Source organism: Chiloscyllium plagiosum, chromosome 20, assembly GCF_004010195.1.
Source record: "Chiloscyllium plagiosum isolate BGI_BamShark_2017 chromosome 20, ASM401019v2, whole genome shotgun sequence".
Taxonomy (NCBI): domain Eukaryota; kingdom Metazoa; phylum Chordata; class Chondrichthyes; order Orectolobiformes; family Hemiscylliidae; genus Chiloscyllium; species Chiloscyllium plagiosum.
The window spans coordinates 8,278,731-8,291,608 of NC_057729.1; the positions used below are offsets into that span (position 1 = coordinate 8,278,731).

General features: G+C 39.4%; 1 protein-coding gene across 1 annotated transcript in view; it reads left to right on the top strand.

Moving 5' to 3' along the window:
• Positions 1-12,878, top strand: part of LOC122559948 (solute carrier family 12 member 5-like) — a 125,182-nt gene that overhangs the window by 21,155 nt on the left and 91,149 nt on the right. Inside the window, exon 6 of the mRNA XM_043710057.1 lies at positions 12,415-12,582. Coding sequence (XP_043565992.1) covers positions 12,415-12,582 — 168 coding nt within the window. The remainder of the gene's footprint in view (positions 1-12,414; positions 12,583-12,878) is intronic.

The window sequence follows — 12,878 nt, forward strand, 5'->3', positions numbered from 1 at the left end:
ACGGATTGGGTGGTCTTAATTTGTTCTTGCAGATACTTCTGTTAGCACATCTGGTTCGGAATACAGCCCAGTTAGATGGTCGCCTTCTCTGCTGGTTTTGAATATTTCTTGTGAAATCAGTGTTGGCAAACTTAAAACATACTTGTAGAAAGCTCTATTCAATGATAAAAAGGAACAGTCTGTCATCTTACTTGAGAGGTTATAAGGTTAGTTGGTTTGGGACTTTAAAAAAGTATGTTAGTACAGTAGATGGTGTTCTTTTGATGTTGAAATTAAACAAGTTTTTTTTGAGTATTGCCATCCAGATAATTAATGTGTGGGCATTAAATCTTTTCTTGGGTGCTAATTTGTCGAATATAAATTGAGTTTAATGCATCCACTACTACTGTGCACAGTGGAATTCAAGGCAAAGTTGTTTAGTTTCAATATAGTTATTGGAATAGAATAAGGAGATCAATTTTCAGTATTTCCTCCACTGTTATATTAGAACACACTTTTTGTTAGACCGTTCTTCAATATCAACTTACTTGACATTGATGAGCAAAGACTGAATATTTAAATAGATGAGGAAGTGTCAAACTGAGGTACTTCCTCTGATCAAACGTGCAACAATCATAGTCCTTCCAGACCATTTTGAGCTGCTCTGTCATTAGAAGCATGACTGTTGGTAGTTTTTAACTGAGAATTCACCATGCCTCACATGAGGAGAAATGTCGAGAAGGAAATTCCTTCACTGTAACCTCAGCCAGTGCAAGAATTAAACCCACATTATTGGCATTTCTGTCCATTACAAATCAGCCATCCAGCCAACTGAACGAACTGACCCCGTAATACCCTCTTCTTCATCAGTATACATTTTTTAGTTTAGTATTGATGAATGAGATAAACAGAATGACAGCAACTGATCAAACATACAATATTCTGCTGCAACTCAACAGGTTAATTTTATGTTCTGGATAGGAAAAAGCATCCCCAAATAACTTAATGATAGGTGGGCTTTTGAAACTATTCAGACTTTCTGATATCATTTGCAAAAATAAGATCTAACTCGGAAAGCAAAACTTGACAGAGGTGTTTACAAGCTCTTTAATTCTCCAATTTGAATTTGACCCAGTTGTGTGATTAGGGATGATCTATCAACGCTTGGTTTGGATTTTTTGCCTTCTCATAGCAGATGGTATCACCAGATGGCAAGGAAAGCAAACAGATAATCCCTTTTAGATGACTAGGAATCAGACATACTGGACCACATCCTGCCCTGCTGTTTGCTGCAGTTGTTCCTGACACAAATCCAAGTTTCTCCACTGATCCCTCACTGCTTTTGAGACAGTTGAGGGTAGACCTGAACATAAGAGTAAGGGCAAATGTTTGGGTATTTCAAACCAGCCCAAAATTATTTAATTCAGAATTCAGGAATTCAGTCTTTCATCCCTGCTCATCATCAGTCAGAGTTCAGATTCTGTTTTACTACAGGGAGAAAGGGAGGACTGCAGATGCTGGAGATCAGAGTCGAAGAGTGTGGTGCTGGAAAATCACAGCCAGTCAGGCAGCATCCGAGGAGCAGGAGAATTGATATTTCGAGCATAAGCTCACCATGAGGAAGAGCTTATACTTGAAGCGTTGATTCCCCTTCATCTCGGATGCTGCTTGACTGGCTGTGCTTTTCTAGCACCACACTCTTCGACTCTGTTTTGCTACACCTTGTGTATAAATTCCAGGAAAAGCTGATGCCAAAAGTGTGTTAAATCCTGAACCAAGCATTTGAAAACAAAACAGAAATCATTGGAAAAGCTTAGCAGGTCTGGCAGCATCTGTGGAGAGAAATCAAAGTTAACATTTTGGATCCAGTGACCCTTCTGCAGAACATTAGGCATTTGAATTTGATTAAGTGAAAGTTGTTGTTTTTCTCTGACTTGTCTACACTCAGTCCTAGTTATGGCAGCAAAGTTAACCTCATGATCAAACAATCTCATGCAGCACCAAACAAAATACTTCAGAAACGCATTGCAGCTTCTTGTGATTTCCCCTACTGTGGTATCATTTGTTAATGAGAGCAGATATTCAACCAGCTGGATAGTCAGGCTATGAAATTCATGAAAATGCCAAGTCCTTGCCATAGTCAGATATGATTGATGAAGGTTGTCTTGCAGCTATTATGTATGCTACCAGCTCTGTGGAATTTTAAATTATTTTAATCAAAAATTGAATACGTCTGCAGCACATTAACTGGCTTGTCACCCAATACATAGTTTTCGAGATCAAACCATTGCCAGCTGGGAAATGACGTGAAATTATAAAAAGTAAGACCATTTTTAAGGCCTTGAGCTGAAAAGTCTTTTTTCTCATTTATTATAGTGTAGTACAAAGGAACAGGAATGTGTTTTGAAGTAAAATGTGAGTGCAAACTTCAAGGAATGACTTCAAAGTGTATCAGGCAATTGGAGAGCTTGGACCCAGAATATTATTTGTAAAGTTAGCTTGGGAAATTAGTTCATAGATATTTTCAGGACAATTCCTCTGGACAGTACATTCGAGAGCCAACCAAGGAGTAGGTTATGCTTGACCTAGTAATGTGCAATGAGACAGGATTAAATCAATAACATCATAGTAAAGGGGTCCCTAGATGAACGTGATTACAACATGATAGGATTACATGTTCAATTTGAAAGAGAGAAATGTGGGTCTAAAGATATTATGTGTTTTAATAAAGTCTGGTCTTGTTCTCCAAAACTCCAGCTGAAGCAATGCAAACCTGTGCAGTCTTTCCTCATATGTTAACTCACCCATTCCAAATACTTGTCTACTATTCTTTCTCTGAACTGCTTTCAGTGTATTTGTAACTTTCTGCCGAAAGCTGGTGCCTGAGGAACTGCAATTTTGGCGTGAGCTGGGTCTAGGACTGGCAGCAGTGAAGCAGTGGCGTAAGGGTTCTGGATGCTTTTTAAGTTATATCTTTTTTTAATTATTCTTAAACTATTAAAAAATGGCACTGGATTCATGGCGACAGTAAAAGCTTTTCACTGTGTTTTACTGTATTTTTCACTATAAAATATGCATGACAATAATCATACATTTATTCATTCAAAAATCATTCATTTATTCAATACTGTACTCAGTACTCCATATTTGGTCTTACCAATGCCCTGAATAACAGAGGCATACACTCTCTACTTCTGTATTCAGTTCTTTTTGCACTGAAGAATAACATTCTATTTGCTTTTCTAATTGCTAGCTGTACCTGCATATTAAACTTTGGTGAATCATATGCCAGAGTACATAGATCCCTCTGTCTCAGACTTCTGCAATCTCTGATCGCTTGATTGAATAATTGAAAATATGAATAATTTCATATTTTCCCACATTGTATCCCATTTGATCTTTGCCCTTTCATTTAACCTGCCTATGTGCCTTTGGAGTCGAGAGTGTGTGCTGGAAAAGCACAGCAGGTCAGGCAGCATCCAAGGAGCAGGAAAATCGATATCTTGGGCAAAAGCCCTTCATCAGCTTTCCTAATTTCCAGCATCTGCAGTACTCACTTTCGGCTATATCCATTTGTAGCCTCCTTATGTCCTATTCACACATTACTTTCCTACCCATTTTTCTGAAATCAGCAATTTAGCGACTGTATCTGTAGTCTCTTCAACCAAATCATTTATAATAATTGTAGAAAGCTGAGGTCCTAGCAGTGATCACTGTGGCATACCACTTGCTACGCATGTGTTCTGTGAGCTAGTTAATCTTCCATCCATATCAGTATGTTATCCCCTACAGGATGAGCATTTATTCCCTTCAATAAACTTTGATGTGATTTCTTCTCAAATATCTTCTGGAAATGTAAATAGAGTACATTCGTCAGTGACACTCTCATCACAATGTATGTTTATTTTTCAAAGAACTCTAAGAAATTGGTTAATCATAAACTATGTTGACTCTACCTTGATTTTTTTTTCTTGAGTACCCTGCTATGACATTATTAATAATAGCTCCTAACATTTTCCCTATGAAAGATGTTGAGCTAACTGGCATACAGTTTCCTAATTTCTGTCTCCCTTGTTGAATGAATGTTCTATCTTATGTTCAAAAGTGGTTGCCACAGAGTTTTAGAAAATTAAAACCAATGCTACAATTACCTCACTAGCCATTTCCTTGAAGACCCTAGGATGAAGTTCACCAGGACCTGAGGTATAGTCAGGTACTACTCTCCCAGTGATTGTATTTTTCTTCAGATCTCCACTCTCATTGATTTTGTGATTTAACTATTTCTGGGATGTTACTTGTAAATTCTATAGTGAAGTGGAATACAAACTATCCATTCAATGCATCTACCATCTCCTTTTTTCCATTATTAATTCCCCAGAATCATTCCATAGGATCAATGGTCACTTGGACAATTAAATAACTCTCTACAGGAGGCAGTTCTAAAAATAGAGGCAAAAGTGAGGACTGCAGATGCTGGAGATCAGTGTCTAGATTAGAGTGGTGCTGGAAAAGTACAGTAGGTCAGGCAGCATCTGAGGAGCAGGAAAATCAACGTTTTGGGTAAAAGCCCTTCATCAGGAATTCCTGCTCCTCAGATGCTGCCTGACCTGCTGTGCTTTTCCAGCACCACTCTAATCTAGTTCTAAAAATATGACCATCTTTAGTGATAGGAAGCTCAGCACATCAGAGCAAAAGATAAGGCTGAAGCATTTGCAGCAATCTTCAGTGAGAAGTGCTGAATCCAGTGATTCCCAGCATCACAGATGTCGGTTTTTAACCAGTTCAATTCACTCCACATGATATCAGAAAACTGGATACTGCAAAGACTATGGGTTCTGACAACATTCCAGCAGTAGTAGATTTGTGCACCAAACTTGGCACAACCATAGCCAGGCTATTCCAATACAGCAACAATGCCAGCTTCTTTCTGAAAATGTGAGAAAATTGCCTAGGTATATCCTGTTCACAAAAAGCAGGTCAAATCCAACCCTGACATTTATTGCCTCATCAGTCTACTCTGGATCATCAGTAAAGTGATGGAAAATGTCATCAACAGTGCTATCAAACAGCACTTGCTCAGGAAAAGCCTGCTCACTGGCGCTCAGTCTGAGTTCCACCAGGGTTGCTCAACTGCAGACTTCATTACAGCCTTCATTCGAACATGCACAAAAGAGCTTAATTCCAGAGGTGAGGTGGGAGTAACTACCCTTTATATTAATGCTGAATATGATTAAATGTGACAACAAGGAACCTAGCAAAATGAGAGTCAATAAAAATCAGAAAGTAAACTCTCCACTGGTTACAGTAATACTTAACACAAAGGAATATGGTGCATTTGTTGGCAGTCAGTCATCTCAGCTCCAAGACTGCTCTTCAGAAATTCACTGGCACACCTTAGGCCACTACTTCCAATCCGACAACTAAGAGCATCAAGAAGAACAAGGATAATGGATATATGGGCACACCACTACCTGGAAAGTCCCATGCAAGTCACTCACCATCCTGACTTGGAATTATATTGCCAATCCTTCTTGTTGCCAGGTCAAAGTTATAGAACAGCTGGGGGCAATACTGACTGCAGCAATCATGTGAGACAACAGAGAGCTCAAATACATTGTGTTGCCAGCAATGCAGTGAAAAGGCATGAGTTAATCACATCTGCTATTTGTACATCTGCTTTCAGGAATCGAACAATTTCTTCCCAAATGGTTCTAAATCCAGGTGAAGATTGGGTCATCTGGTTAGTATTAGTGAACATCATCTATCCCATCAGCAGAAATGACAAATAGGGAATAGCGCAAGGAAGGGGCTTGAGATCAGGGAGAGCAGAGCTGGGTAGAGACAGAACCAAAGCATTTGCTCCCAGACTTCCTCATTCCCAAATGATGTTCCAGTTTGTCCCAAAAGTTCCACACTGAGCCATTTTTGAGAAGGTCCAGTTAAGACAGGTCTCCTGGAGTAATTAAAAAATGAAGTGAGAGAGGTTTCCACCTGGCTTTAGATTGGGAGCTAAGACAGGGCTCCAGCGATTTCTTCAAAGGTCCCTGCACAGCCACCATACAAGGATGGCTGTTGCTACAGCCATAGGAAACCCTGTGACTTCTGTCGAGTTTTATATCTTTAAAGTCCTCGAGGTTGCCACCAGATGGAGACACTTCCTCTCCCGGTTGCACACATCATCAGCTGTCACATCAGATAATGAGGCTGCCAGTATGTTATTGGTCATTTGTCAGGCGTGTCCTCTGGCCATTTATTGATCTTGTACTGAAAAATCACATGTGGCAACGTAGAGTGGAATTCTGGCCTGAAAGTTTTTCCCAACATCTTTCTCTTGACCACAGAAGGAAAATCCAAATCTTGGAATCAGCTTTGGGCAGCTTCACCCTGATGTAAACATTCACACGACTGAGACTTGAGAGGCTCTAGCTGTTAACAATTGCGCCCTAACCAAACTCATTGTTACATGCATTCAGTTTGAAAACAAATGGAAAAGTAACCAAGTTTAAATGACAGGAACAAGTATCTTAAATTACATAGTAATTACTAAATAGAACCACAAATTAGTTAATCTGGGACCTGATTTAAGTACCAGTGGGCACAACCATAATCCACTATCTATTCACCGTAAACTATTTAAACTGAAATTGTGGTGACTTTCAAGGCAAAATATGTCAACATTTATCTTTTAGGACCAACACTTTGCTGCTGCTACCATTTTCAATGTAATTCGTTGTGTTTCTTCTAAGCTAGAATTTGCAAAAACAAAATAATAAATTCTTGCAGATTATTTTAAAATTTGTTTTCTCTGGCAAATACCCAGAATATTAGATGTGGTATATTTAATCTTTGTTTTTGTTACATTCATTTGATTGTGCAATTAAATCTTCAGCAATGTGAGGATATTAATTCAGGATGGAATGCATATCTGCATATGTTGATTTTCACAAATTATAAGCTTGTGTTGGTCAAGAGTAGGGGTGTAAGCATAAGAGATGAAGCTAAATTGTTTGCAAGTGTCTTAATACAAAAATGCAGATTGAATTATTCTAGCTGGCTTTCTTCTGAAGTCATCTCCAACACACAGGGTACAGGAAAGGTAATGGGCGCTAACAACATTTCATCTGTAGACCGAGCAGCTTATGAACGAGAATATACTTTCTCTGATTTTGAATAGCAACCACTAGTATGTTTGACACCATCAATATCTTTGGTTCACTGTTGATTATAAATTTAACTGCACCAGCCATGTCAATAAAACTGCTACAAGATTAAGAAATGTGCAAATTCTTAGCTCTTTAGCACCACAAAAACCTAATGCTACAACTCCAATAGTCTAATCTAGATCAGTACAGCTGTAACAACGGGACCAACATAGCTACTACTATCTGTTCTATTTGCTGGATTCACTTTACTGCCACCCTGTCCCAAATATTTAGTCATCAGTAAGAAGAAATTCAATGGGATGGTGTCAAACCACAATCCCCAAATTTCCCTTTGTATCACACATGCTTTCATTTGAAATGTGTTTTTGTTGTCATTAAGTCCAGACTTTGGACTCTTCACTTGTGATAGGTCCTTCAAGACCCATAGGGAATCATTAATTAATCTCCTTATGGAGCTCGTTGAGTATGGGATCCTTTGGTAACAGGAGAATGGCCTGCCCATCTAGAACTCATCACCTGAGCCTTTTATGAAATTGATTCCTGTGGCACAGTGACAGTGTCTCTACCTTTAAACGTGGAGGCCTGGATTCAAGTCCCGCCTGTACCAGAGGTGTCTCATAAGATCTTTGAACGGCAGATCCCTGGGCTCTTGTGGTGCAGTGTATAGTGTCCCTACCTGTGGATTAGAGGACCCAAGTTCAAATCCCAATACTCCAGAGGTGTGTGATAACATCTCTGAATGGGTTGATTAGAAATAAAAGCAGACCCAGGAATGGATCAGCAGAACTGTGTGTCCCAGGCTGAGATTAGCATATGGATGTCATGAGGATTGCTGTATTTTGGTGTTCAACAATAAAGAATGTTCTTTGCTGGTCAGAGTTATTATAGCACAATAACACTATTGTGGGTGTGTCATCAGCAAAATGTCTGCAGTCATAGTGTGGCATGGTGACTTAATAGTTAGCATTGCTGCCTCACAGTGCCAGTGACCGGGGTTTGATTCTACCCTCAGGTGACTGTGTGAAATTTGCACATTCTCCCTGTGTTTGCGTTGGATTCTCTGGATCAGTTTCCTCCCACAGTACAAAGATGTGCAGGTTAAGGTAGATTGACCATCCTGAATTGCCCATAGTGTCTAGAGAGATGCAAGGTAGGTGGATTAGCTAATGGAAAATGCAATGTTATGCGATAAGACAGGCGGGGTCTGGGTGGGATTTTTTTTTGGAGAGTCAGTGTGAACCCAATGGGCTGAATGGCCTGCTTCCACATTGTAGGGATTCTACGATTCCATGATATGAAGTAGAAGCAGGATTAGGAAACTCTGCCCTTTGAACACGCTTTGCTATTCGATAAGATTGTGGCTGAACTGATTACATTGTCATCATACCTAGTACCCCAGTATCCTTTCACCACCTTCCTGATTTCTCCTTGTCTCTGCCTTAAATGGGTAATTCTTTTTTTAGTTCGAATAGTGATACCTCATTCTGGATTACCCCAAAAGAGGAAACCTCCTATCCACATCCACCTAGTCACAACCTTTCAGGATCCAATCATCTCTAAATCTTCTAACCTCGAGCAGATACAATCTAGTCCACCCTGTTCTCATTAGATATGAGTTGAAAAGTCTGGTGCTGGAAAAGCACAGCCATTCAGGCAGCGTCCAAGGAGCAGGAGAGTCGAGGTTTCGAGTATGAGCCCGTCATGTAGGCAACCCATCCATTCCAGGTATTAATCTTGTGAAACTCCTTTAAACTGCTTCCGATACATTTAAATCTTTACTTAAATTAGGTGACCAATACAGTACAACACTCCAGATATAGTCTCACCAATAACCTCTTTCATTGAAGCATAACGTTTTGTATTCGATCACACTCACAATAAATTATAATACTTTATTCGCTTTCCTAATTACTATACCTGTAAAGAAACCTTTTGTGATTTATGCATAAACATCCCCAGATACTTCAGCACCCCAGAGCTTTGCAAATTCACACTATTTAAATAATTCTCCTCTTTTTTATTCTACTTAACAAAATGGACAATTTCACACTTTTCCACAAAATACTCCATTTACCAGATATTTTCCTACTAACTTAACTATCTATGTCACCGTCTCCTCTTTATGTCCTCTCTACAGCTTATGTTCAGACCTATCCCTGTGTATCTTCATTTTAGTTCTTTGACTCAATTGAATAAAGTCGAGGTCCCAACACTGATCATTGCGGCACACCACTTATTACAGCTTCCTTGCTAACCAGAAAATTACATATTTATAACTACTCTTTGTTTGTTGTTAGCTTGAAAATCTTCCATTCATGTTACTCCCAATAACATGAAGTTTTATTGTCCATAATAATCTTTGATGTGGCACCTTGCTAACTGCCTTTTTGAAATCTAGGTACAGTACATTTACCAGTTTTCCTTTATCCTCAAAATTTTCCAATAAATTTGTTAAACATGATTTCCTTTTCATAAAACTGTGGCAACTCTGCTTTGATTTTCTTGAATTTCTCTAAGACCCCTGTCTTTAAAAACATCATCTACTATTGTCCCTATGACTAATGTTCAACTAGTTAGCTCATTTCCTGCCTTCTGTCTCCCTTTATTCAAAAAAGCATTACATTCACTATCTTCTAATCTAATGGAAACTTCTGTGAGCCTAGAAAATTTTGGAAAGTTAAACTAATTAATCAGCAATCTCAATAACCACTTCCGTTCATGACTTAGAGTCTTGATTTCTTGTGTCTCCAACAACTTGTGCAGTATTACTTTTCTAGTGATTGCGCAATTCATGAGTTCCCCCCATTTCCTAATTTATAGCTCTTTCTGGGATGTTGCTTGGAGCATTTACAGTGAAGATCAATGCAAAACACTTGTTGAGTTCATCTGTTAATTATTTCCTTTCCAATTCTAGTTGCCCAGTCTTATTTTCTATAGGACCAATAGAGTCATACGACATGGAAACAGACCCTTGGGTCCAACCAGTTCATGTCGAACATAATCTCAATCTAAACCAGCCCCACCTGCCTGCTTCTGGCCTATATCGCTCCAAACCTTTCCTATTTACTTACTTACATAGAGTGTGGAAACAGGCCCTTCAGCCCAACAAGTCCACACCGACCTGCCGAAGAGCAACCCACCCAGACCCATTCCCCTACATTTACCCCTTCATCTAATGCTACAGCCAATTTAGCATGGCCAATACACCTAACCTGCACATTTTTGGATTGTGGGAGGAAACCGGAGCACCCAGAGGAAACCCACGCAGACACGGCGAGAATGTGCTAACTCCACACAGAGAGTTGCCTGAGGCGGGAATTGAACCCAGGTCTCTGTGAGGCAGCAGTGCTAACCACTGTGCCACCATGTACCCATTCAAATATCTTTTAAACGTTGTAATTGTACTCATATCCATCACTTCCTCAGAAAGTTCATTCCACACACGAACCAAACACTGTGTAAAATAAAAATTGTCTCCTATCTCTTTTTTTAAATTTCCCCCCTTCTCACCTTAAAAAATGTGCCCCTTAGTCTTGAAATCCTCGATCCTAGGGAAAAGACAACTATTATTAACTCTATACCTCTCATAATTTAATGAATTTCTATCAGGTCTTCTCTCATCCTCCTACTCTCCAGTGAAAAAAGTCCCAGCCTATCCAGCCTTTCTTGATAGCTTAAAACTTCCATGCTGGCAACTTCCTGGAAAATCTCTTCTGAACTCTCTCTAGTTTAATAGTACCAATCCAAATGCTCACTTTGTTAACTTTCTTTTGCTTAAATATCTCCTTATTGATTTACCAAATTTAATCTCTAGATTCAATAATAAGATTAAGTACCAGCTTTAATTCAGGATATGTAACCTTTCCTGCAGCCACATTCCAAGAAGAAAGGCAATCAACATTTGAGTAAAATGTTGGTTTAAAATATTTGCGTGGTTCTCCTCTCTCATGCTCTCCATTGTGTACGTTGTATTCTTTCTTGAGTTGGGAGATCAGGCCAAGGTATTATAGAATCCTGAGGAAAATATTTTTGATATGATATTCCTGTTCATAACATAAATGGCGCGTCTCTCAATCAACATACAGATAACTGTTCTAAAAGCTGAAGATCTGAAGTAACAGCATGGACGGGTTGGACCGAAGGGTCTGTTTCCATGCTGTACATCTCTATGACTCTATGACTCTATAATGCCGTTCCTTTTTGTCATGTCCTCTCATGGGATGTAGGTGCTACTGATTGAGCCAGCATTTATTGTCTATCCTTTACTGCCCTTGAACTGAGTGTTTTGCTGAGGTCATTTCAAAGAGCAGATAAGAGTTAACTGTGAGCCCAGAGTCACATATAAGCCACACCAAGTAAGGACAACAGATATCCTTCCCTGAAGGGCATTTATGGAAAATAATCAGTCAGCTAACTTTGGTTTAATTTTAAATGTCAAAACCTGTTGAGGCTGAAACAATCAGCAATGCGATCACAAATCATACGTTTGCACAGTTATCTATTTGTAAGTCTCTGTCAACCCATAAGGTAAAAGTCATTGTTTGGTGATGTTAGCACTTTTCCTCAATAAGTACCACACTCTTCAATGGTCAATATCACTGTGGTTTCAGCAGATCCATTTTAAAAAGTTCTACTGAAATTGCATTTTTTACTTAGCCAGGTTACAAACCTGTATTCTGATTCCCAAACAGAGGAGTCTCCCAGGTAGAGAGTGCAATTTTTAATTTAGTCTTTCACTTCTAGAATACAGGCATAATGGGGTCTAAGACTTTTCTCTCAACTCTCAGCTGCTTCTAGTAAGCTCAATGCTACTTAAGTTGGTAAGTCAATGAGAGACTTTAGCAACGCTAATGAAGATGACCATAAGCTAGATCATTGAGGAGAAAGTGAGGTCTGCAGATGCTGGAGATCAGAGCTGAAAATCTGTTGCTGGAAAAGCGCAGCAGGTCAGGCAGCATCCAGGGAACAGGAGAATCGACATTTCGGGCATAAGCCCTTCTTCAGGATTCCTGAAGAAGGGCTTATGCCCGAAACGTCGATTCTCCTGTTCCCTGGATGCTGCCTGACCTGCTGCACTTTTCCAGCAACACATTTTCAGCTCATAAGCTAGATCATATCAGACCATACAAATCAGAACTGTGAGAGACAGTTGGGTAACATATTTGCTAGTGATGTGTGGCTTCAAGGCTATGAACATGATAATTTTGACAGTCGTGCTATACCTGCAAACAATTTAGCTTACAATACTGTGTTGTCTCTTTCTATGTAATAGAAAACCTGTGGGCGAATTACCTGGCCAAAGGAGTGATTGTGGAGCATAGTAATTTGCCATCTGTGACCAGTTCAATATCAACAGTCAGCTTGGATCAACCTTATGTTTTCACTGACATGACGTCCTACTTCACTCTGCTGGTTGGCATCTACTTCCCTTCAGTAACTGGTAGGAAGTTTTTTTTTAATTCATAAGAAACATGTCAATGGAATACTATGGAACTCCTTTTACATTGTTTTATGCTGGGGGATCAGGCAGCTCAGTGTAAGGGTTATCCCCGTAAGAGCTGATTTGATTGAAATTGTCAAGACATTAAGGAGAACTGACAGGATAGATTGAGAGAAAGTTTCCACTGATTTGGGAGTCGAGAAATGGGAACATAGCCTCAAAAATACAACCATTCTTTTCAGGAGAAAGGTTAGAATCATTTCCAAGTTTCCAAGAGTCATAGAATTTTGGAATTC